Source organism: Schistocerca piceifrons, chromosome 7 (assembly GCF_021461385.2).
Source record: "Schistocerca piceifrons isolate TAMUIC-IGC-003096 chromosome 7, iqSchPice1.1, whole genome shotgun sequence".
NCBI lineage: Eukaryota > Metazoa > Arthropoda > Insecta > Orthoptera > Acrididae > Schistocerca > Schistocerca piceifrons.
In genome coordinates, this window is record NC_060144.1 from 513,467,871 (window position 1) to 513,493,047 (window position 25,177).

Genomic DNA, 25,177 nt, shown 5'->3' on the forward strand with positions numbered 1-25,177 from the left:
GACGAAATGAAGCAAATCAGTCAGAAGTTGGTGGAAGAGTTCACTGTCCTAAATTCAAACCAGTTTCAAGGACGTAGCTGCAGGGGGTTCCAGGGGTCCACCCCCCATTCTCTCTCCACCCTCCCCCCCCCCTTCCCCAACACCTAAACGAAATAACACACGACCTAGTTACCGCATAGGAAAAAAAAGGTATTTTGGTTTTCAATCATGGGACGAAAACGGGATACGCCCTATCGATAGTCAACGAGGCCAATAGCACTGTCGGCTATCGCCCGTGCATACTTTAGCCTGACCAAATACTGTGCATTTTTGGCCTAACTTGAGCTCAGTTTTTGTTCTGTTAATCTGTTCAGTTCAGTTCTTACCTGCAGTTGAAGATAACTTGAGTATTGCCGTTTATTGGTTTTGTGCTGAGTGCTGTTGTGATAATTTCTAGTTGTGGGTAAGTTTGTAACAAGAAAGAAGACGAAAATCGATTGTAATTTGTACGCTAGCGTTATGACAATTTAAAAATAGGTACGCACTACTACACTAGTCTAATTGCCTATGTGTAGCAGTTAAATATTAGCACAGGAGTCGTTATTTGGAGAATGGTAGAATTTTGGGGTTGCAATATTTAAGTGCTTCACAATACAGTGAAGCGCTAAACATCATAAAAAGTAACATCAAATTACAAACAGTTCATAAAAATTTACTTGAATTCTCCTGTGTCTACCAAATATCGCGTTTATCAACAAAAATATCGCCCAATCGATGACGGTTACATCTGTTCAAAAATTTGCACAAAATTCTATCATTAGTAGCCCAAATGGCAAAATATCGCTCAATCTGATCACTCAGGCGACACTCAGTTATGGAAACCAGTTCCGATACGGAACGACGTGGACGGGTTTGCGGAGAGCAGAAGTAGTAAGTGATGACAGCACTTTAAACAGTTCGTTCGTTCGTTCGTTCCTAAAAGATTTTTTCAGTGTGCTGCTTGAATTCTTTCGAGTCGAATGCGCCCTATATTCCCCCCCCCCCCCCTCCACACCCACCCATTTTGTCCAGAATCTATTTACGTTCTTGTAATATAATAATAACTGAAGCTTTTCCAGACGTTCTGCGATTGTCGTCAAGCTGTAATGTTTTTAAGTTGTAGAAACAATGATATAAAAATATTTTTAGTTGCTTTTGTAGCAGTATTAATCTTGAAGTTGGGGAATAGTTGTTTATTTCTCGGGCAGACAGTATTCAATGTTAATGTTTGTTTGCATAATATTTCGACAATATGCGTAGTTCAGCGATATTTACGTTGGGAGGGGTCTAGCGACCGTCGGTTTCTACTACAGCCTATGTATCTGTGCATAAGGATGGCGATGTATGATGTCAAGTTCTACTACAAGAACGACATTCTACTGTAAAATTTCCTATTCGTAATATCCTAGGAAAAGTAGGTCCAGCCGTCACAACTCTAATATATTAGTAACTAAACGCCATATAAACGACAATGTATTCCGTACATAGTAGAGGAGTCTATTAGCATCAAAGATTGTATAACCATATCATCATGGATAAATACAACTCGTTATGAGGTGGCATACATTAGAAGTCAAGTTGAAATCAATGCGTCAGTCAATGTTACGATCCCAACACTGGAGCATATAGTAATTGTGTATTCCGTTTTTAAATAAATTTGATAGCTACAGTTTCAAGTTGGCTGTTGAAATAGTAATTTAAAAAAGTTCTTGATTACTTGCGGAAACTGAAGAATTTTAATGAAATGAAAGATAATATCTCAGAATGAATTGAGGAACTAGTGACACTTTGATGTGCTGAAGGTATTCTGACTTGGTTGCAGATAACTTGTAAATTTAAGTAAAAGACTGCGCTAGGAGAAAGACTGCTATTGTGAGGAAGTTTGAACCTGTTGACCTTTATTAAGTTATTAATCCCATAGTTAAGATTCTTCTGCACTGCGACAGCGAACCTTTTACCAGATGACCGAGCTGCGTATTGTTAGCTAAGAGCCAATACATTTATTAGAATTTTAACTCATATAGCAATAAAGTGAAGTTTTAATATTTCTAAATAAATACACTGCTGGCCATTAAAATTGCTATACCAAGAAGAAATGCAGATGTTAAACGGGTATTCATTGGACAAATATACTAGAACTGACATGTGATTATATTTGCACTCAGTTTGGGTGCATAGATCCTGAGAAATCAGTACCCAGAAAAACCACCACTGGCCGAAATAACGGCCTTGATACGCCTGGGCATTGAGTCAAACATAGCTTGGATGGCGTGTACAGGTACAGCTGCCCATGCAGCTTCAACACGATACCACAGTTCATCAAGAGTAGTGACTGGCATATTGTGACGAGCCAGTTGCTCAGCCACCATTGACCAGCCGTTTTCAATTGGTGACAGATCTGGAGAATGTGCTGGCCAGGGCAGCACTCGAACATTTTCTGTGTCCAGAAAGGCCCGTACAGGGTAGGGTTTCGAAGTGATCGAATGAAGGGTAGAGCCACGGGTCGTAATGAATCTGAAATGTGACGTTCACTGTTCAGTGCGAACAAGAGGTGACTGAGACGTGTAACCAATGGCACCCCATACCCTCACGCCGGGTGATACGCCGGTATGGCGATGACGAATACACGCTTCCAATGTGCGTTCATCGCGATGTCGCCAAACACGAATGCGACCATCATGATGCTGTAAACAGAACCTGGATTCATCCGAAAAAATGACGTTTTGCCATTCGTGCACCCAGGTTCGTCGTTGAGTCAACCATCGCAGGCGCTCCTGTCTGTCATGCAGCGTCAAGGGTAACCGCAGCCATGGTCTCCGAGCTGATAGCCCATACTGCTGCAAACATCGTCGAACTGATCGTGCAGATGGTTGTTGTCTTGCAAACGCCCCCATCTGGTGACCCAGGGATCGAGACGTGGCTGCGCGATCCGTTACAGCCATGCGGATAAGATGCCTGTCATCTCGACTGCTAGTGATACGGGGCCGTTGGGGTCCAGCACGGCGTTCCGTATTACCCTCCTGAACCCACCGATTCCATATTTTGCTATCTGTCATTGAATCTCGACCAACGCGAGCAGCAATGTTGCGATACGATAAACCGCAATCGCGATAGGCTACAATCCGACCTTTATCAAAGTCGGAAACGTGGTGGTGGTACGCATTTCTCCTCCTTACACGAGGTATCACAACAACGTTTCACCAGGCAACGCCGGTCAACTGCTGTTTGTGTATGAGAAATCGGTTGGAAACTTTCCTCATGTCAGCACGTTGTAGGTGTCGCCAACGGCGCCAACCTTGTGTGAATGCTCTGAAAAGCTAATCATTTGCATATCACAGCATCTTCTTCCTGTCGGTTAAATATCGCGTCTGTAGTACGTCATCTTCGTGGTGTAGCAATTGTAATGGGCAGTAGTGTAAATACAGTACTTAATTTTGGATTTGCTTATTTCTCATGTATGTAGATGCTGTTGAGACTGTTGTTACGTATTTTCAAGGAAAAACTTTTCTTGCTTAACTTTATAGACCAAATACTATTTGTATGAAGGCCATCCAAAAGCAAATAATGTACATAAATATTAAAAAAATAATAGTCGTTTCAGAATAGACGAAAATCGTGAACCTTTTTATGTCCTCTTTAACAAATCGGACCACATTTAGACAAAATCCTGGCTGCGTCCTTGCTGGTCTTGTTAACACGTAGTCTAAATCGTACAGGTATTTTGGTAAGGCAAAGACGGTATTACGTACGTTATACTTTTCACGAAATTCGAAGATACTTACCCTGACCAGGGAAATACGTCGATATAGAAAATATCTTCCACAATCAACTACAGTGAGAAATGAATACACGAGTGTTGACGAGGCGACTTCACATGGTAAGTTAAACACGTCGGTCAACGTTAAGAACACTGTGCAGTAAGAGTGGCGCATTGCCAGAAGTGTGTACATGTTCTGGGTTTCCTGCAGACTCAGGTCTGCTGCGGTACGGGTAACAAGAGCATCACACAGGATGACCGAAAAGGCGCAACAACTGGAATCACACTCCAAAGTTGAAGCACGCAAGACAGTGTGATTCTTGTGCACAGAACGTCTAAATTGCAACCAGAGTAACCGCGAAGTTAGTGGCGGTTTACGGGTCAAATACAACGTCGAGTCCAGCAGCAATGAAATGGTGCCAACAATTCGACCTGCCGGCCGGTGTGGCTGAGCGGTTCTAGGCGCTTCAGTCTGGAACCGCGCGACCACTACGGTCGCAGGTTACACCTTAGGTTAGTTAGGTTTAAGTTCTAGAGGACTGATGACCTCCGATGTTAAGTCTGATAGTGCTCAGAGCCATTGGAACCATTTTGATGCTGACTCGGAAGGAAGGCCACCGACATCGACCACTGACAACTATGTCCAGGCAGTCGAGGAACCGATCTACAGCAGCCGCAGAGGAAACATTGTTTCCAATGATGAGGACATTCTCGAATGGCTCCGTGATTGAGGTGCAGGTTTGTACCGTCGAGGAACTGAACGATTGGTGAAACCGTTCTACCGTTGTTTAGGCGATAGGTAATAATGAATATCGAAAAATGGAGTAAAGTATCTGTGTCACTCTGAAGCGTAGTGCATCAGTCAGTAAAAGGCAGTTGGTCCGCCATTATAATGGGTAACTTCCTTTTTGAATCGTTCGTTTGTGTGGCTGTATTGTCTATAGCTGCTTCATAATTCCTGAGGATATTTTTGTTTTGTCGTTGCAACCTCAATAAAATGCGTGCTTTTTCACCAGAAGATGCCTTTCACTTTATTGAGGTAAGACATGATCAGTGGTCTGTAGTTAAAGATATTTATAATTTGAATTGTTTTTTAGATCGAAAAGCAATTCGTTAACAACATGTTGCTTCTTACTTACGGTGATTTCCGTTTGGTTTCTCGCCTCCATCGGGAAGTGCCGTCTGCTAGCACATCTTTCGAGTTACTGAGGGGCCGATGGGGTAACGTCTCTGCACGATGTTAGGAATCGTCAGGAAGCGCTCGTGGCGCTAAGAAAACATGATTATTCAGTGAATCGTTTATTTTGACAACTTTTACATTGGGTGGTGCACTATTGGCCGTAGTTGCCTCCTGCCATGGTCACGGACAGACTCTCGGTGTAGGACGCTACACCAGCCCTTGCATCTGCGTCGTTCCCTTTTGCGTCGATACGGATGCTTAGTCCAGACTGGTACAGGATGGGCAGCTGCTACCGGCTGAGGGAGTGTATTCGATCACACTCGGTACCTCTTCTTCCCTGGACCACCACATCCGCGGTGTGGTGTAGGCGGCAGGCGGTGAAGCAAGTAATGCCGGCCTGGTAGGTCCCGCACCCGGAGTCGCTTAGGCGTACCGGATGGTGGTCCGGTGGAAACCCTGGCCGTCGTCTTCCGTCTCACACTCAGAGAGTACAGTACCTGTCACTGCACTGCTACTGGTAGTTCATCAGCTCTCCCATCAGTGGTGGGTGGTGTGACACAGCGTGAAGTTCGTCAGAGGAGTTCAGGTCTGCGGCAATCCAAAGCTGGCGGGTACTGCGCTGGTCGATCTGAGACAAGACTTACTAACGGAACGGAAAGTCATCGACACGGACTCCATCGTTCCCATTGATCTGAACCGTTCTCCTCTGCTTGGTGCTGGGGCTGCGGAATTTAAAGAGCTCTCCGTAGTTCTGTGACGTGCGGTTTACTAGTGATGACCGCACGTGGTCACGTTATTTTGCTACCCTTGCTTTAATTCCCTCTTAGCAGCTAATTAAATTGGTCTATGAGTGTTTTCCCTAGCGTTGTCTATTACTTCTTGCTGCATCCCTCCGCGCGAACGAGCGTGCTTGTTGTTTTGCTTAGTCACTGTCCTTTTCTGTTTTCCCACTGCTTGCAGTGGACACTCATTCGGGAGGACGACGGTTCAAGCCCGCATCCGGCCATCCTGACTTAGGTTTCCCCTGATTTTCCTAAATCTCTCCAGGCAAATGCCGGGATGGTTCCTTTGAAAGGGCACGGCCGACTTCCTTCGCTAATCCGATGAGACCGATGGCCTCGTTGTCTGGTCTCCTCCCCGAAAACAATCAACCCACTGCGTGTGTGCCGGCCGCGGTGGTCTAGCGTTTCTAGGCGCTCAGTCCGGAACCGCGCGACTGCTACGGTCGCAGGTTCGAATCCTGCCGCGGGCATGGATGTGTGTGATGTCCTTGGGTTAGTTAGGTTTAAGTAGTTCTAAGTTCTAGGGGACTGATGACCACAGATGTTAAGTCCCATAGTGCTCAGAGCCATTTGAACCACTGCGTGTGTTTTTCGTTAGACACTGATACTTGTAATGTAAGTTTTAGTTGCCCTGCAGAACTATGCATTTTTCATGTTGTACATAGCACACTTTTTCACACACTACTTTTATTTCTCTTATTTTTATGCATCTAAGTCTGTACTGTGCGTTTTGTTGTTGCCAACATAACAATACCACTAGCTTGCGTTTCAGCTGTACTCTTGTATTTTAGTTAATTGTGTGTGTGTAATTCTATTTAATTATGTTATTGTGTATTTATATACTGCGTAACGATAGTGAAGGAGTAGTGATTTTTTTTTTTTGGGCGGGGGGAGGAGGGAGAACCCATGATGGGTGGATGGAGGAAGAGGTGAGGAGCAATAAGTAAATAAAATTGGGTGGAGGGAGTGGGGGTTAGGTGGGAGAGGGTGAAGTATGGAAAAGGCTCTCTTCTTCATCATGTAATTTCTTCAATTATTTTATATAGTGTCTGGTTTCCAATGTTTATTTGGTCATTGAGCAACTGTTTGTGTTAATGCTTGGTGTATGTGGAAATTTTCTCGGAAAGGGTGGAGGTGGCTGTCTTTACTGATTCTTATGGCGGTCATATCTTTTGCAATATTGCTGGGTCTATGGTGTTCTTGTTTTAGATGATCCGCAAATGTTGAATGTTTTGTACCGCATTTAAATACTCTGACGTGTTCCTTATATCTTGTGCCGAATGTCTTGCTAGTCATTACTTTTTGAAGTCCACACGTATGAAGAGCTGATGTCTGCAAGTCAACACAAATGTGTACTTGAAGTTTTCATAGCACCTTCAGCAGGGAAGAAGTATCATCAGGCCCTGACAGAGTAACTTAACGTGAATACGGGTTCTCGTTTTATTAACCAGTTTTCCCCTAATTTTCACGTTTCGGTTTTTCCTTTTTCTGACTTACACTGGCAAAACCAACCAAAATGATAAATCAATCGTCGACATAGCTGCACATATTAGAAGCATAACCTAACGGTTGTACGAGAACGGTTGGTCCGTGAGGAGGCGAATGGGATCTGTGTTTACCTGTTGCAAGAACGCTTGATCAAGGAAGCTTCTCAATCTTGTTGTTAAAAGTGTGGCCACATTACACAAACGTACTCTCCTCTGCAATTCTCTCTCTCTCTATCTATCTATCTCTCTATCTCTGTCATACACACTGTGTGTGTGTGTGTGTGTGTGTGTGTGTGTGTCTGTCTGTCTGTCGTTATCAAGAAAGCAACCTGAATTTGAGTTAGAGTGTGATGATTAGATGGGTGGAGATGGATGTGCAACAATATTAGTTTGTGATAGTGGGAAGGCTGGAAGAAACGAGGCATAACTCAAAACTCTAGACAATCTTCGTGTATTAATGAGTAATGACGAAACACGCCGATGCTACGACTTTATAACAGCTACCTTATTCTTAGAAACTAGTCAAGTAAGGTAGTATAGTTTGTATGATATTTTAGATATTATTTTGTTTGAAGGATAACTGACATACATATACATGCGTACACTTTCTGTTTACGCATTTTAGTAGTTTTAGACATAGCTGATAACGCGATAAGAAGAAAAAGCCAACAGGTATTTTTAGATCCAGGGAGAATAGCGACGAATGGAGAAGTAGTTTTCAGATTTCGCTACAAATGGCTCTGTGAGCACTTGGTACTAGACAACATCCATTACACGTTCTGGTGTATCGTAATGAGGAAAGTAGTCAACTTTCTGACACTGAGGTCTACGAAGTCTGCTATAGTGTCTAACAAAGAAGTTGCAGGCCCTAGACGTTGGAGAAGATTTGCAGCACAAGATCAACGGTGAAAAGCAGCACAGTGGTCAGCACACAGGACTTGCATTCGGAAGGATGACGGTTTCGAATCCCCTTCCTCCACAGAAGTGCCGGGGTGGTTCGTTTGAAAAATCCAGCCCGATTTCCTTCCCTATCGTTAACCAGTCCGAGTTTGTGCTCCGTCTCTGATGATCTCGGTGTCGACGCGACGTTCAACTCTTGTCTTCCTTCCTTCTTTCCTAACACGTGATTTCCAGTTGGAGCGCTTATCAATGTAAAGACCTTAGAATTTAGATTAATCTGGTACGCTTGCAGATTTTCCCCCACGTCTTATTTCTTGGAGTGTGGCTAAGCCTTGAACACTTCAGAATTCATGTACGAATGGTAATCATAAAGTTTTAATTGTTGTTGTTGTTGTGGTCTTCAGTCCTGAGACTGGTTTGATGCAGCTCTCCATGCTACTCTATCCTGTGCAAGCTCCTTCATCTCCCAGTACCTACTGCAACCTACATCCTTCTGAATCTGCTTAGTGTATTCATCTCTTGGTCTCCCTCTACGATTTTTACCCTCCACGCTGCCCTCCACTGCTAAATTTGTGATCCCTTGATGCCTCAAAACATGCCCTACCAACCGATCCCTTCTTCTAGTCAAGTTGTGCCACAAACTCCTCTTCTCCCCAATGCTATTCAATACATCCTCATTAGTTACGTGATCTACCCACCTAACCTTCAACATTCTTCTGTAGCACCACATTTCAAAAGCTTCTATTCTCTTCTTGTCCAAACTATTTATTGCCCATGTTTCACTTCCATACATGGCTACACTCCATACAAATACTTTCAGAAACGACTTCCTGACACTTAAATCTATACTCGATGTTAACAAATTTCTCTTCTTCAGAAACGCTTTCCTTGCCATTGCCAGTCTACATTTTATATCCTCACTACTTCGACCATCATCAGTTATTTTGCTCCCCAAATAGCAAAACTCCTTTACTACTTTAAGTATCCCATTTCCTAATCTAATACCCTCAGCATCACCCGACTTAATTCGACTACATTCCATTATCCTCGTTTTGCTTTTGTTGATGTTCATCTTATACCCTCTTTTCAAGACACTGTCCATTCCGTTCAACTGCTCTTCCAAGTCCTGTGCTGTCTCTGACAGAATTACAATGTCATCGGCGAACCTCAAAGTTTTTATTTCTTCTCCCTGGATTTTAATACCTACTCCGTACTTTTCTTTTGTTTCCTTTACTGCTTGTTCAATATACAGATTGAATAGCATCGGGGAGAGGCTACAACCCTGTCTCACTCCCTTCCCAACCACTGCTTCACTTTCATGCCCCTCGACTCTTACAACTGCCATCTGGTTTCTGTACAAATTGTAAATAGCCTTTCGCTCCCTGTATTTTACCCCTGCCACCTTTATAATTTGAAAGAGAGTATTCCAGTCAACATTGTCAAAAGCTTTCTCTAAGTCTACAAATGCTAGAAACGTAGGTTTGCCTTTCCTTAATCTTTCTTCTAAGATAAGTCGTAAGGTCAGTATTGCCTCACGTGTTCCAACATTTCTACGGAATCCAAACTGATCTTCCCCGAGGTCGGCTTCTACCAGTTTCTCCATTCGTCTGTAAATAATTCGCGTTAGTATTTTGCAACTGTGACTTATTAAACTGATAGTTCGGTAATTTTCACATCTGTCAACACCTGCTTTCTTTGGGATTGGGATTATTATATTATTCTTGAAGTCTGAGGGTATTTCGCCTGTCTCGTACATCTTGCTCACCAGATGGTAGAGTTTTGTCAGGACTGGCTCTCCCAAGGCCGTCAGTAGTTCTAATGGAATGTTGTCTACTCCCTGGGCCTTGTTTCGACTCAGGTCTTTCAGTGCTCTGTCAAACTCTTCACGCAGTATCGTATCTCCCATTTCATCTCCATCTACATCCTCTTCCATTTCCATAACATAGTCCTCAAGTACATTGCCCTTGTATAGACCCTCTATATACTCCTTCCACCTTTCTTCTTTCCCCTCTTTGCTTAGAACTGGGTTTCCATCTGAGCTCTTGATATTCATACAAGTGGCTCTCTTTTCTCCAAAGTTCTCTTTAATTTTCCTGTAGGCAGTATCTATCTTACCCCTAGTGAGATAAGCCTCTACATCCTTACATTTGTCCTCTAGCCATGCCTGCTTACCTATTTTGCACTTCCTGTCGATCTCATTTTTGAGACGTTTGTATTCCTTTTTGCCTGATTCGTTTACTGCATTTTTATATTTTCGCCTTTCATCAATTAAATTCAATATTTCTTCTGTTATCCAAGGATTTCTACTAGCCCTCGTCTTTTTACCTACTTGATCCTCTGCTGCCTTCAGTACTTCATCCCTCAGAGCTACCCATTCGTCTTCTACTGTATTTCTTTCCCCCATTCCTGTCAATTGTTCCCTGATGCTGTCCCTGAAACTCTGTACAACCTCTGGTTTAGTCAGTTTATCCAGGTTTTAATTATCACTTTGAAATAATATTTAAAAAAAAAAAAACAATTTGCGAGCATTAAATTTGGTCATGGTGTCATTCCTCCTCTATATACTTATCTCGTAATTCGAGACATTTTCTCGCTACGACTGGAAAAAGTTGTGGCAGGTGCATGCAGAGATTGGTGTCCCACGAAACTGCCTCGCAGCTGTCAAGAAAAGTATGTGGCACTCTCGATACGTTCAATATATCAAAAGTTGTAAGGCAGGGTTGTGTTCTATCTCCCCCAACTGTATAACATATATACGGATGTCATCAGGAACCGGGTTGCTTTTAGCCAGCAGCAAAGATGAATTTGATGAGCTACTAACAAAAGTAAAGAACACTATTCTACCGTGTGGATAAGGCCTCAATCTCAGTAAGTCCAAACACATGATAATTGACGTGGGAGCACACGTTCAGCTCACAGGTCTGTTAAAGGAACTGGAATTCGTGGATTGATTCATCTATCTTGGGTCAACCCTTCGCGAGAAGACGAGGTAAGAAGATGGATCATGCTAGGCTGCGAGGCTATGAAGCAGCTCACCAAGATTTGGCAGAACAGAGAGATAACGAACACTGCAAAGGCCTGGCTTCTTGCAACATTTCCGTTTTCCATCTTCTTTTATGCTTGCAAAACATGGCCACTTGAGGCCAGAGGCAAGCAGCTGTGGTGCTGATGGAGAATGACACCCATAAAATGATCTGAAAGAAGAACGAATGCGATCATTATTGAGCAACTCAGCATCTCCAGGAGGCTTTATTCTCATGTCAAACAAAATACTCGTTTTCTGGCCAAAATGAGAGAAGAGCTGGATAAAACAGAAAATAACTATTGAGGAGAATGCCGAGGGCAATAGACTGGTGGGAACAGCAGCAAACAGGTGGATGGAACAAATCAAGCTATGGGAATGAATAGAGAAGCTATTGCAGCATATTTTTCTTTAGTTCTGGATGTCTTAACAGCAAATTCTTTACTGGATAAGCTTGGCCGCCTGTACAACATGCACGAAACTGGGTTTCAGATGAATCCTAGGTGAGACAAAGTGATAACAGAAAAAGGTTCTCCTTCTTTGTTTCAAGTAACTTCCCGAGGAAAAGGGGAAACCATAATGGTAATCACATGTTGCAATGCTGAAGGCAACTTCATTCCTCCATCGTGCAATTTAAAAGGTAAAAGAAAGAAGTCTGAATGGGAAGATGGACTTCCGAGCGGTTCGATTGTATTTATGAATGAGAGATCAGGGTATGTCAACTCTGATATATTCATGAGTTGGATCAAAGACAACTTTATTCCCAGAAAACAACAAGGAAAAGTAGTTCTGCTTCTCGATGGGCACACCTCATATTCTACTGATCCAGCTATGCTTGATATTGCAACGGAAAATGATGTGATCATGATTTGTTTTCCTCCGCATTCAACACGCTACCTTCAACCTCTTAACAGGTGTGTTTTCAAATCACTGAAACAAGCTTTTTACAGGACAATGCGAAACTGGACATTGTGTCATCCTGAACGTAAAGTCTCAAGAGCAAAGTTCCCAGTCTTCCTCATTGAAGCCTGGAAGAAAGCTGCAGTTCCATCCAATGCTCAATCTGGATTTGAAGCTTCTGGCTTGTACCCATACAACCAGGAAAGAAATCCGTGGAAGGCATTTCAAATTTCTGATCTGGTTGCTACTGGTGTGGCAGACAAGAATGATGGATATAACACCGACTGTAGAGGATGTGCTCAGGTTGTTCTCCCACAGAAAGGCAATAGAAGGCTTGAAGCACATGTTGATGACTGATGACCTCAGAAGTTAAGTCCCATAGTGCTCAGAGCCACATGTTGATAATGAGCCGATGCCAGGAACATCGTTCGAAGAAATTACTCCTATGCCTATCTGGGATCCGCTGCCATGTAAGTGAAGAAAGAAAACCGCTGAAGTTCTCAGAGAAGGGAGTCGAAAAGAAGCAGCAAGAGCTAGGTCACAGCGAGTTAAAAGCAGAAAATCAACTCCAGTTCGGTCTAAGTTTAGCAAACCAAGTAACTCAGCAAATGACAGTGATTATTGTGCTGAGTGTGCCAAGAATTACTATGATAAAAATGGACCACAGGTGGATTGGCGTCAGCGTGTCATTTGCAATAAATGGTTGCATGAAACCTGTGTAGAGAAAGAAAACAAGTGAAATAACTGTGCAAATGAATTCTGATTTCATTTGGATGTTTTCTTGTCATTTGCTTATTCTTAAATATATTTATATATTTGTTTTGTATTCTATTCCTTACAAACGTAATAAGTTTGCTTTCTGAATTACGTATGTAGCTATGTTGTATCATAAATGCACAAAACTAGTGCTGAAATCTCCTAGCAATATAACTGTCATCTCACCCTGATGTTGGGGTGAGATGCCTAAACGACACTGTTCATCAAAAAATTAAATACTAATGGTTTCGTAACGCCAACTGGCCTTTTCATAAAAAATCTCATCAGTGAACAATATTTCAGTGCTGATCCTAAATCTCCAATTCTAACTCGCCTTTTGATCCTCCAAACCTTAAGTTTGGCATCTTCCCCCGATCTACTCTAAGAGCTGCAAATGCGTTTTACATCTCAAAATAACTAAACTGTTAGCAAAAAAAAGACGGAAAAACACGTAACTTTAGCTAACACTCTTGTAACACACCTATAGCTTCGTCCTAACCCCACCCTCTGACGTAACCAGAGCTTCGACCGGTAACAGAACGTTTTCAATCACGTGACTAAAGCTTGAATGTAGTGATTTTTAACCCTTAATTACTTAAAAATAACAGATATTTCGTCAGATTATTAACCGAAAGTGCTATTTGAATGTTATAACCATTCTGAATAACAATAATCCACACGTTAATTTTAACATGGGACAGTAGCTTATTGCTTGTAGACACGTTCTAACAGTCCGCCACGAAACACCAACAAAGCAATTTCACATACGGTATGGTCATGGGCACGTACAAACTCCATTGCTCATTTTTGCCATACACTGTCACGTCCTTACATGTACCCATGGTTACGTACAATGGCCACTTGAAACATAACTGTCTCACTGATCGCTACTGCTTTACGCCCACGTGGAGGCAATGTGCGCGCAGTTGAGCACGTGACTCCATCACTACGCCATCTGTAAAAGCTTAACAGTTCATCTTTGCGTGCCCACTGGCGTGACAAAATTATTGTCCGGTGAGGTTATGATGCGTCGTTGCAAAACACTTCCACCAACCCAGCACAGACTGCCGCAGCGTAGTCCCCCCTTCAAGTACTGCAACCGAATTATCGTCGCGCTCCACTTTACAAATAAGCTGTGTCATTTGGTCTTGGGTCCTCTAGCATTGGGACTACAGACATATATGTTGTTGTTGTAATCTTCAGTCCAGAGTCTGGTTTGATGCAGCTCCCCATGCTACTCTATCCTCTGCACGCTGCTTCATCCCCGCGTAACTACTGCAACCTACATCCTTCTGAATCTGCTTAGTGTATTGACCTCTTGGTCTCCAGCCGGCCGTGGTGGCCGAGCGGTTCTAGGCGCTACAGTCTGGAACCGCGCGACCGCTACGGTCGCAGGTTCGAATCCTGCCTCGGGCATGGATGTGTGTGATGTCCTTAGGTTAGTTAGGTTTATGTAGTTCTAAGTTGTAGGGGACTGATGACCACAGAAGTTAAGTCCCATAGAGTTCAGAGCCATTTGAACCATTTTGAATTACGTAGTTATTATTTTTTGAGGGTGATGGGTAAGACTTTACGAGTACCATCCGTAATGAGGGTTCCTAGACTGACGGCCGTGTGTGCACCCGCCAGTGTTCCGGGCGGCGCCGCCCACGCCCCCGAGCCCGGCGCAGGCGGCGCAGAAGGAGGCGGCGGCCGACGAGGGCGGCGGCGGGGGCGGCAGCTTCCTGTCCTCCACGTGGCGGCTCGTCACCAACCCCGGGTTCGCGCTGCTGCTCGTCGCCTACGGGATCAACGTCGGCGACTTCTACGCCATCTCCACGCTGCTCAACCAGGTCGTCCTGCAGTACTTCCCGGTGAGTCGCCCACCTCTCTTTATCTACTGTACTGCTGCAGCCAATCAAACAGCTGCAGGCTTCCGAAATAATACAGGGTGTTCAACAAGCTATACAACTCATTCGAGAAAAATGACCAAGTAATAAAAGTTTACCTCACCCATTAGATAATCTATTCAGTGCCACTCTATAAATAAAAATCGTTATTTAACTTTGTTACCAAAAATCTCGAAAAGTACTTTACCGATTTACTTAGCTTTTGCGCAATTCTCTGATAAACATTTTGGAAAGCATAGGCTCTCTCTCTCTCTCTCTCTCTCTCTCTCTCTCTCTCACTCTCTCACTATGTACACACATCAAAAAAAGTTTTGCATCATCCCGGTTCAGAGACTTCCCGAACCTGTACAGAAAACTGGAATAGAGATCAACATAAACATCATTTCCGCCTTTTTTATTGATCTAGAAAACCACACATTACATGTTGTACCACCATACAGCGAGACATTCAGAGGTTGTGGTCCAGACTGCTGTACACACCGGTACTTCTAATACCCAGTAGCGCGTCCTCTTGCATTGATGCATTCGTCGTGGCATACTATCCTCAAGTTCATCAAGGCACTGTTGGTCCAGATTGTCCCTCTCCTCAACGGCGATTTGGCGTAGATCCCTCAGAGTGGTTGGTGGATCAAGTCGTCCATAAACAGCCCTTTTCAATCTATCCCAGGCATGTTCGATAGGGTTCATATCTGGAGAACATGCTGCCCACTCTAATCAAGCGATGTCGTTATCCTGAAGGAAATCATTAACAAGATGTGCACGATGGGGGCGTGAATTGTCGTCCATGAAAACGAATGCCTCGCCAATATGCTACCGATATGGTTGCCCTACGGGTCGGAGGATGGTATTCACGTATCTACAGCCATTACGGCGCCTTTCGTGACCACCAGCGGCGTACGTCGGCCCCACATAATGCCACCCCAAAACAGCTGGAAACCTTCACCTTGCTGCACTCGCTGGAGAGTGTGTCTAAGGCGTTCAGCCAGACTGGGTTGCCTCCAAACACGTGTCCGACGATTGTCTGGTCGAAGGCATATGCGACACTCATCGGTGAAGAGAACGTGGTGCCAGTCCTGAGAGGTCCACTCGGCATGTTGTTGCGCCCATCTGTACCGCGCTGCATGGTGTCATGGTTGCAAAGATAGACCTCACCATGGACGTCAGGAGTGAAGTTGCGCATCATGCAGCGTATTGCGCACAGGCTGAGTCGTAACACGACGTCCTGTGGCTGCACGAAAAGCATTATTCAACATGGTGGGCGTTGCTGTCAGGGTTCCTCCGAGCCATAATCCGTAGGTAGCGGTCATCCACTGCAGTGGTAGCCCTTGTGCGGCCTGAGCGAGGCATGTCATCGATAGTTCCTGTCTCTCTGTATTTCCTTCATGTCCGAACAACATCGCTTTGGTTCACTCCGAGTCGCCTGGACACTTACCTTGTTTAGAGCCCTTCCTGGCACAAAGTAACAATGCGAACGCGATCGAACCGCGGTGTTGACCGTCTAGGCACAGTCGATCAACAGACAACACGAAGTGTGTACCTCCTTCCTGGTGTAATGACTGGAACCCGATCGGCTGCCCGACGCCCTCCGTCTAATAGGCGCTGCTCATGCATGGTTGTTTACATCTTTGGGCGGGTTTAGTGACATCTCTGAACAGTTCATATGTTCAAATGTGTGTGAAATCGTATGGGACTTAATTGCTAAGGTCATCAGTCCCTAAGCTTACACACCACTTAACCTAAAGTATCCTAAGGACAAACACACACACCCATGCCCGAGGGAGGACTCGAGCCTCCGCCGGGACCAGCCTCTCTGAACAGTCGAAGGGAGTGTGTCTCTGATATAATATCCACAGTCAACGTCTATCTTCAGGAATTCTGGGAGCTGGGGCGATGCAAAAGTTTTTTTGATGTATGTATGTAAAGGTAAACTTAGTTAAGAAAATTTTCGAAAAGCTAGTGACCCAATTATGTGAAATACTTACACGATGCTCTGTCAATGTGTTCTCCACCGCTTTAGTTCAGACCTTTGCATGATACCCTAATAAACATTTAGACGGACTCCGGCTACATATTCGTAACATACATAACATATAAATACAGTAAATTTAAAATGTAAAGTGGAAACTTAGTTAGCAAAACTCTCGAAAGGTGTTTGACCAATTTACTTCGAATATTCATACCGACATTTTTCTAATAACAGTTTCCAGGTTTTCTGTCAAAACTGCGGGAAAGAAAATACTGTGCTCTGAAAACGTGCAGTTTCGTTAGCATTTTCAAAGCCAGTTTTAAATACAATAGCAGGACCTTTAAACCGTTAGGCAAATGGCTTTTCTCAAATATATTCTTTCTCATTACACATAATTTTAAATAAAACCTGTATATGCAACAATGTGTTGGTTTGTTCTCGTCCTCGCAATTGGCCTTAACAGAGAACAGGAAAGTAGTTTCTATGGGATATTGACTTACGTTTGGAATACATTCCCCGCTCGCAGATTGAAACTATGCAAAATACCACCATTGAAGCTGTTATCCTGAGTGACCCAGTAGCTCTCTCATAGCCAGCATACCAGTGATATCAACCATTATCCCATTCATTTTAAGCGAATTCAGCTCCCTATTGAGGTTTTGTTTGCAACAACGATAAACAAGCCTTAAGGTCAGAGAGAGGGTGGAAGAGGGCGTGGACAGAGAGCGGGAGGAAGAAACGCACATAGAGAGAAAGAGGAGGATGAGGATGATCAGGATAATGATTATGATGATGATGATGATGTTTGGCTTGTGGGGCGCTCAACTGCGCGGTTATCAGCACCCTTACAAATTCCCAACATTTGCTCAGTCAATCTCGCCACTTTCATGAATGATGATGAAATGATGAGGGCAACGCAAACACCCAGTCATCTCGAGGGAGGTGAAAAGAGGAGAAGGCGATGAGCAAAAAGAGAAGAGGAGGAGTAAATGGGCAGAGGTACGGGGGAGAAGGTTACGAGGAGATACAGATCGGGGGTGAGGATGAAATGGACAAAGAGAGGGATGGCACGAGATGGACAGAGCGAGGTAGCAGAAGGAGATAAGGACGGGCATCACATTTACATACATATTTAGCTATTGAGAAGCATTACTGTTTTCGCTAATATTAGAAACACACTGCTTGGCAAAAAAAAAAAAAAAAAAAAAAAAAAAGAGAGAGAGAGAGACGCGCATATGGGAAGAAAGAAACGAAATGGAGCTTTACAGGTTGGGAGAGAATGTGCTGCTTTTCCAGTGTTTACAAAATCGAGTCAAATTTGCGAAGAATATGCATGTATGAGCCCACTCATGATGTTACCTCTGGCTACGTTGCATGCACTGATCACTGATTCGGTTGCAATGGATGCCAGGCAGCCGCTATTCCCACTGCTGAGACAAGCTGACCACTACTGTTGTAGCTGGTCCTTGATGTCTTCGATACCGGCCCTAGGACGGAGTTGGCGTCCGATCTGGTCCCACACATGCAGTGAGGGGGGGGGGGACACCGGCGATATTGCCTGCCTCGGGTGTAACTCAACATCATGCCGACAGTTCACACACACGTGCCATGTGTGGACGAGCATTGTCGTGTTGAAAAATGGCATCTTGATTACATGAGAGATGACGCATGAAGACACCGGATGTCCGTCACGAACCGCTGTACTGTCAAGAGTTCTCTCTGTCACTACCAGCCGTGACCTGAAGTCTACTCGATGGCCCCCCACAGATTTAGGCTGGAGAAACACTGCTGTGCCTCGGCGTTGGAAGGGTGAGACCACACCGCACGTCGCCGACGATGATCATCCAGGGTAGTGCAGAACCGCGACTAGTCGCAGAACACAATGTGAAAACATTCATCAGCAGGCTACGCTTCCTGGTTACTGTAACACCTCAAGCGCAGCCGTTTCTGATGCATTGACAGCAGCCACACTAATTTCCCAGTCCGGCTGCCTGTAGTCTCCGACCAGTGCTGTGGGAGGACACAGAATGTTGCGAGGAGATGTGAAGGGATTTAAGACGTGCTTGGTGCACAGTGCGGCCATGCTCCCTTGTGCTAGTCCGGCGTGTGTGGTCGACCGGGATGTTGACGACGAGTGTGCCTGCCCATGCAGTCCAGTATCAGGCCACTGGACCATCCGAATGCTCCACTAATCTGAATACTGTAATCTGTCAAGTGGAGACCAACAGCAATTGAGAGATTCATACCAAATAAATTCCCCCATGGTACACAAAACAGGTCCGAACGCTGTTGCAGAGGCAACGGAAAAAGCATGCGAAGTTCAGAAGAACGCGAAATCCCGAAGATTGGCTAAAATTTACAGACGCGCGAAATTTGGCACGGACTTCAATGCGAGATGCCTTTAATATGTACCACAACGAAACATTGTCTTGAAATTTGGTAGAAAATCCGAAGAAATTCTGGTCGTTTGAAAAGTACACAAGCGGAAAGATGCAGTCAATACCTTCGCTGCGCAGTGCCGATAGTACTGTTACCGACGACTGTGCCGCTAAAGCGGAGTTATTGAACGCAATTTTCCGAAATTCCTTCACCAGGGAAGACCAATGGAATATTCCAAAATTTGAAACACGAACAGGTGCTAGCGTGAGTTTCTTAGAAGTAGATACCTTAGCGGTTGCGAAGCAACTCAAATCGCTTGATACGGGCAAGTCTTCAGGTCCAGATTGTATACCAATTAGGTTCCTTTCAGATTACGCTGATACAATAGCTCCCTACTTAGCAATCATATACAACCGCTCGCTCACCGATAGATCTGTACCTACAGACTGGAAAATTGCGTAGGTCGCACTAGTGTTTAAGAAGGGTGGTAGGAGTAATCCATCGAACTACAGACCTATATCATTGACGTCGGTTTGCAGTAGGGTTTTGGAGCATATACTGTATTCAAACATTATGAATCACCTCGAAGGGGACGATCTATTGATACGTAATCAGCATGGTTTCAGAAAACATCGTTCTTGTGCAATGCAGCTAGCTCTTCATTCGCACGAAGTAATGGCCGCTATCGACAGGGGATCTCAAGTTGATTCCGTATTTCTAGATTTCCGGAAAGCTTTTGACACCGTTCTTCGCAAGCGACTTCTAATCAAGCTGCGGGCCTATGGGGTATCCTCTCAGTTGTGCGACTGGATTCGTGATTTCCTGTGAGGAAGGTCGCAGTTCGTAGTAATAGACGGCAAATCATCGAGTAAAACTGAAGTCATATCAGGTGTTCCCCAGGGAAGCGTCCTGGGACCTCTGCTGCTCCTGATCTATATAAATGACCTGGGTGACAATCTGAGCAGTTCTCTTAGGTTATTCGCAGATGATGCTGTAATTTACCGTCATCCGAAGACCAGCATCAGTTGCAAAGCGATTTAGAAAAGATTGCAGTATGGTAGGGCAGGTGGCAGTTGACGCAAAATAACGAAACGTGTGAGGTGATCCATATGAGTTCCAAAAGAAGTCCGTTGGAATTCGATTACTCGATAAATAGTACAATTCTCAAGGCCGTCAATTCAACTAAGTACCTGGGTGTAAAAATTACGAACAACTTCAATTGGAAAGACCACATAGATAATATTGTCGGGAAGGCGAGCCAAAGGTTGCGTTTCATTGGCAGGACACTTAGAAGATGAAACAAGTCCACTAAAGAGACAGCTTACACTATACTCGTTCGTCCCCTGTTAGAATATTGCTGCGCGGTGTGGGATCCTTACTAGTTGGGATTGACGGAGGACATCGAAAGGGTGCAAAAAAGGGCAGCTCGTTTTGTATTATCACGTAATAGGGGAGAGAGTGTGGCAGATATGATACGCAAGTTGGGATGGAAGTCATTAAAGCAAAGACGTTTTTCCTCGCGGCGAGATCTATTTACGAAATTTCAGTCACCAACTTTCTCTTCAGAATGCGTAAATATTTTTTTGAGTCCAACCCACATAGGCAGGAGTGATCATCAAAATAAAATAAGAGAAATCAGAGCTCGAACAGAAAGGTTTATGTGTTCGTTTTTCCCGCGCGCTGTTCGGGAGTGGAATGGTAGAGAGACAGTATGATTGTGGTTCGACGAACCCTCTGCCAAGCACTTAAATGTGAATTGCAGAGTAATCATGTAGATGTAGAGGTCCCTTTCAAGCTGTGTCAGCCACTGATGACGCTGTCTCATGCGACTACGCGGTATATCCATATCCTTGACAGAGATTACTAAACATCTGATGCAGATTACGGCCCTTATACGCGCCAACAGGCTGGGTAATACCACGAAACACGAACGACACTAATGCGCTCTGGTGTTGGTCTGCCTGTCCCTGAGTAGTGTCGCTCTTGTCATTCACGCATCCGACAATGTCTTCTGGGTGCTTCATTTTGTCAGCCATTGTACATCACTGACGGAAGGACGGTCACGACGAAGTTCTACATACCAGTTGTGCACTTTGTTTTCTAAAGTGTTTAACTTCTTTCCCCACTAAATTGTAGTTAAATTATTATGACTGAATAATATCTAATTACTTGACTGGAAACTTCTGGGCGAGAGAAGTCGCTTCCCCAATATTTTAGCACAAATATCTCCCACATTCCCAGGTATAAATTTAATTGTCGGCCGGTGTGGTCGAACGGTTCTAGGCGCTTCAGTCTGGAACAGCGCGACCGCTACAGTCGCAGGTTCGAATCCTGCGTCGGGCATGGATGTGTGTGATGTCCTTAGGTTAGTTAGGTTTAAGTAGTTCTAAGTTCTAGGGGACTGATGACCTCAGAAGTTAAGTCCCATAGTGCTCAGAGCCATTTGAACCATAAATTTAATTCCTGTTTGGATTCTCAAGTCTATATAACAAAATAATTAGGCAAATCCATTTCGTAATCGTACTCTGTCGGCGTCTCGATGTCGCAGTTAGCACCTGGAACAAAATTTCTGTGGCTCTGCAAAATTCCAACGATTGTAGACTCTGAAAATTATTAAAATAGTCAGAGGCACAATGGTACGCCATGGGCGCTATGGCATACTCACTCTGCAGCATGGGAATCAGTTTCCAAGCTATGTATTAATTTCGATAAGAGTTCAGAAATTAATCCCTCAAAATAGATCATAAACGATCGTGGTGCAGGCTTTACTGACTTCCCAGGACACGTAGTTCCCTACGAGTTCAAATGGTTCAAATGGCTCTGAGCATTATGGGACTTAACATTTGAGGTCATCAATCCCCTAGAACTTACAACTACTTAAACCTAACTAACCTAAGGACATCACACACATCCATGCCCGAGGCAGGAATCGAACCTGCGACCGTGGCGGTCGCGCGATTCCAGACTGAAGCGCCTAGAACCGTTCGACCACACCGGCCGGCCACAGACAAGGAAGAAGTTAAAATATTCAAAGAATTAAACATATCTTTTCACTTCATAAAGTTACATGTTTCCAGAAATGATCTTCATTGCTACATTCCAGGATACATGATCCTCTTTTACGAGATAAAATGTTGTTATAAGGAATTAAATTACATTCTGTATTCAAAATGGCAGCTCCCAACAATGACGCTAATTACAGTTCCGCTGCGATCACACTCTCCGCAATTGCTAAATCGGAAGTAAGTCAGCAGTTCCTAGTACACGTAATGTTCCACATCATATCCACAGAATTTTTGCATCACCAGTCAGAAATAATATATCTCTCTCTCTCTCTCTCTCTCTCTCTCTCTCTCTCTCTCTCTCTCACACACACACACACACACACACACACACACACACACACACACACACACACACACAGCCGTAATGAGTGATATGAGTGATCTATATAGACCGCTTGGGCAGATACATACAAACATTTTCGCTGAAAGAGAACAATCTTAGGAAACAGGTGATATTATATAGTGTGCCTGTCCTCACGTTCCATTGGCACATCCGCAAGCCCCATAAATTCCCCATAAATTTGGATGTTGTAAGGCATCAAATTGAGACCAACAGTGGGGTCCCTTCCAAGCTATGTCAGACACTGGTAACGTTGTCTCAAGCGACTACGTGGCATATCCGTACACTTGACAGTGGTCATTCAACATCTGATATAGTTTACGGTCTTTAGATACCCCAACAGACCCGGTAACAACACTAAACACTAACAACACTAACGAGCTCTGATGCTGTTCCACCTGTCACAGAGAATTGTAGCCGTAATCATCTACGCATCCGACAATGTCTTCTGGGTACTTAACTTTTCTGTCAGGCATTGAACATCGTTGACGGCAGGACGTTTACGACGATATTCTACAAACCAATCGTACACATTGTTTTCTAAACTTGATAGCTTTCTAAAAGTGGAACGAAACGGTTCGAGGCACGGTTGTTGAGTTCGGCCTTGACGAACTTCATAAAAAAGGGGCCTTCACTCGACATTTCCGCTTTTCGCAGTACTGTTCATGTAAATCCTCATTATAAACAAACTATTGACAGCTTCAACGTTGCCATATTTAACAACATCAAACGACAAATTTTGAAACAGCTGTAATGCCTCTTCTCAGTAGCGTCATCCATCCGTCGTGTGTGGAAATCTGAAAGGGCGACACTTGATACATTTAATAGATGCGTTTGTCAAAGGGGTGTCTTTCAGATTCACAGCTCATTTATAAAAACTTGACAGTTTCATGACTTCTGTCTCTATGCTGTTCATTTTTGGAACACAACCTAGGATCAGCTTAGAGACAGAAGTGATGACACTTTCTGCAGGACCTGACCATCATTTTACAGGACAATGCTCAAGCTGTTACTGATTTGTTTGATTGATGGGGCTGCTATGTGCTATACCACCTATTGGACTCCTCTGGCTTAAGCCCTCGTGAGTCCAACTAGATTTCTAAACTGAAGGAAACCCTTCACAGCCTTCGCTTCAGAACTGCTACAAATTCGTCGGGCAATAGACCGAGCCGCTCGAAGTGTCAACACAACTGTCACTGCTAAGACTTCCACATCGCTCGCAACGGGTTATACCCAATGCTGGTGACTACTTTTGAAGGTCAGTAACACTTTCAAACACGTACCTATTTTGTACGAGCTGTAAATAAATAGTTGCCACTATTAAAGTTCCAATCCTCGTAGTATGTATCTTTTTCTCAGAATTTCTGTATTTAAGTCATACACCAAGAACAAGATCTTGCCGTTCAGGATGGCATTGCTTAAATGATTTTGTAACTTACTGTTCAGGTTATAATAAATAAAATATCAGAAGCGGTACTATTTAGGCAACTCTCTCCTACCGGTCTGCATGTCCTCACATGTGTTACATTACACGTCTTAATTACTCGTGGCCTCTCCAAATATTTATCACGGCAGTTGACTTGACTTCCACCTCTAGTAATGCTTTATGCATTGAAGAGTGCAACGTTATGCTCTATGTAGATGACTGAGCAAACCAATTCTCGTATCGGATAAAGACAATGGCGAACAACCTCCGAAAAGACCATTCCTAAGAAAGCACTAGGGTGTACAAAACAACATTCCAATAGACGAAACATTTGACTAATTTTTTTCCCTTACCGATAACACCTTTCTAATTAATGTCATAATAAAGTGAAACTCATTTTCTGTTCTCAGACACAGTAAGTAAATTGCTGTCGTCGCTAAATCAGCCAAACTGTGTCACCTTTGTGCGCATTACCTGTTTCGGTGAAGTGGCACACGTTTTTCGTATCAGCGCCTGAGGACTTTGAAGATGAGCGGCGCAAAAGTTGTTAGACTCCGGTTACCCTCATTAACTACGGCCCCCGGCTCAAGACGTAGCAGCGTGGTAACGTATATTAGACGCCATTACCTCCAGCGGGCTCAGGCAGCGGCGGGTAAACTGCTTACCCTCGCGGGACGCAACGATGCTTGTGTAACGTCCAACAAACGCCGAAAGCGGCGCCCATTTACAAGGCTAAACATTTTCGGAGCGCTTCATCTTCCCTACCAACAGTAAACCTCATCGTCCACTTAGTTCCAATTTCTGCAGCTGCTCTGTCCATTTTACGTTTGCTCTGTCAACATTTCTTCTCCTCGGTGGGAATGGCTCGCTGTTATACATAACTTTTCTTCGAATATCCTCTGTACGGGGTATCGCCTTTACTATAGTCGTCAAAATATTTTCTGGTATAATAAATATCGTGTTCACCTGCAAAGCTGGGAGTAAAACTGTTTGCAACAATTTCCATATGGGGATTGAGTAGGTTTACAATAGTCTTGCTTTCTCGAATTGCGTTGTCAAAAAGGAAGAAGGAAAGAAAAAAAACTAACTCCCAAACCTCCAGATACCAGACGCTCAGATCGTTACCAAACGTTGTACGTTGACTGAGTATCAATGAAAACTCAGATTTTGATCGCACTATGTGCTGTTGTCCAGCAGAAAGGGCGTATACGTTAATTAAAAGTAACAACAGATTTACGGAGCACAGGAAAAGAGTAACTGTGACTAATGTAGCTTCTGTGAGGAAGTTGGTAAACCATTATATCTTCGTA

At 44.0% G+C, this 25,177-nt stretch overlaps 1 protein-coding gene across 1 annotated transcript in view; it reads left to right on the forward strand.

The window, feature by feature from the left end:
* LOC124709056 (feline leukemia virus subgroup C receptor-related protein 2) overlaps positions 1 to 25,177 on the forward strand; it is a 731,120-nt gene that overhangs the window by 511,290 nt on the left and 194,653 nt on the right. The window contains exon 4 of the mRNA XM_047240704.1: positions 14,432 to 14,655. Within this exon, the coding sequence (XP_047096660.1) occupies positions 14,432 to 14,655 (224 nt within the window). The remainder of the gene's footprint in view (positions 1 to 14,431; positions 14,656 to 25,177) is intronic.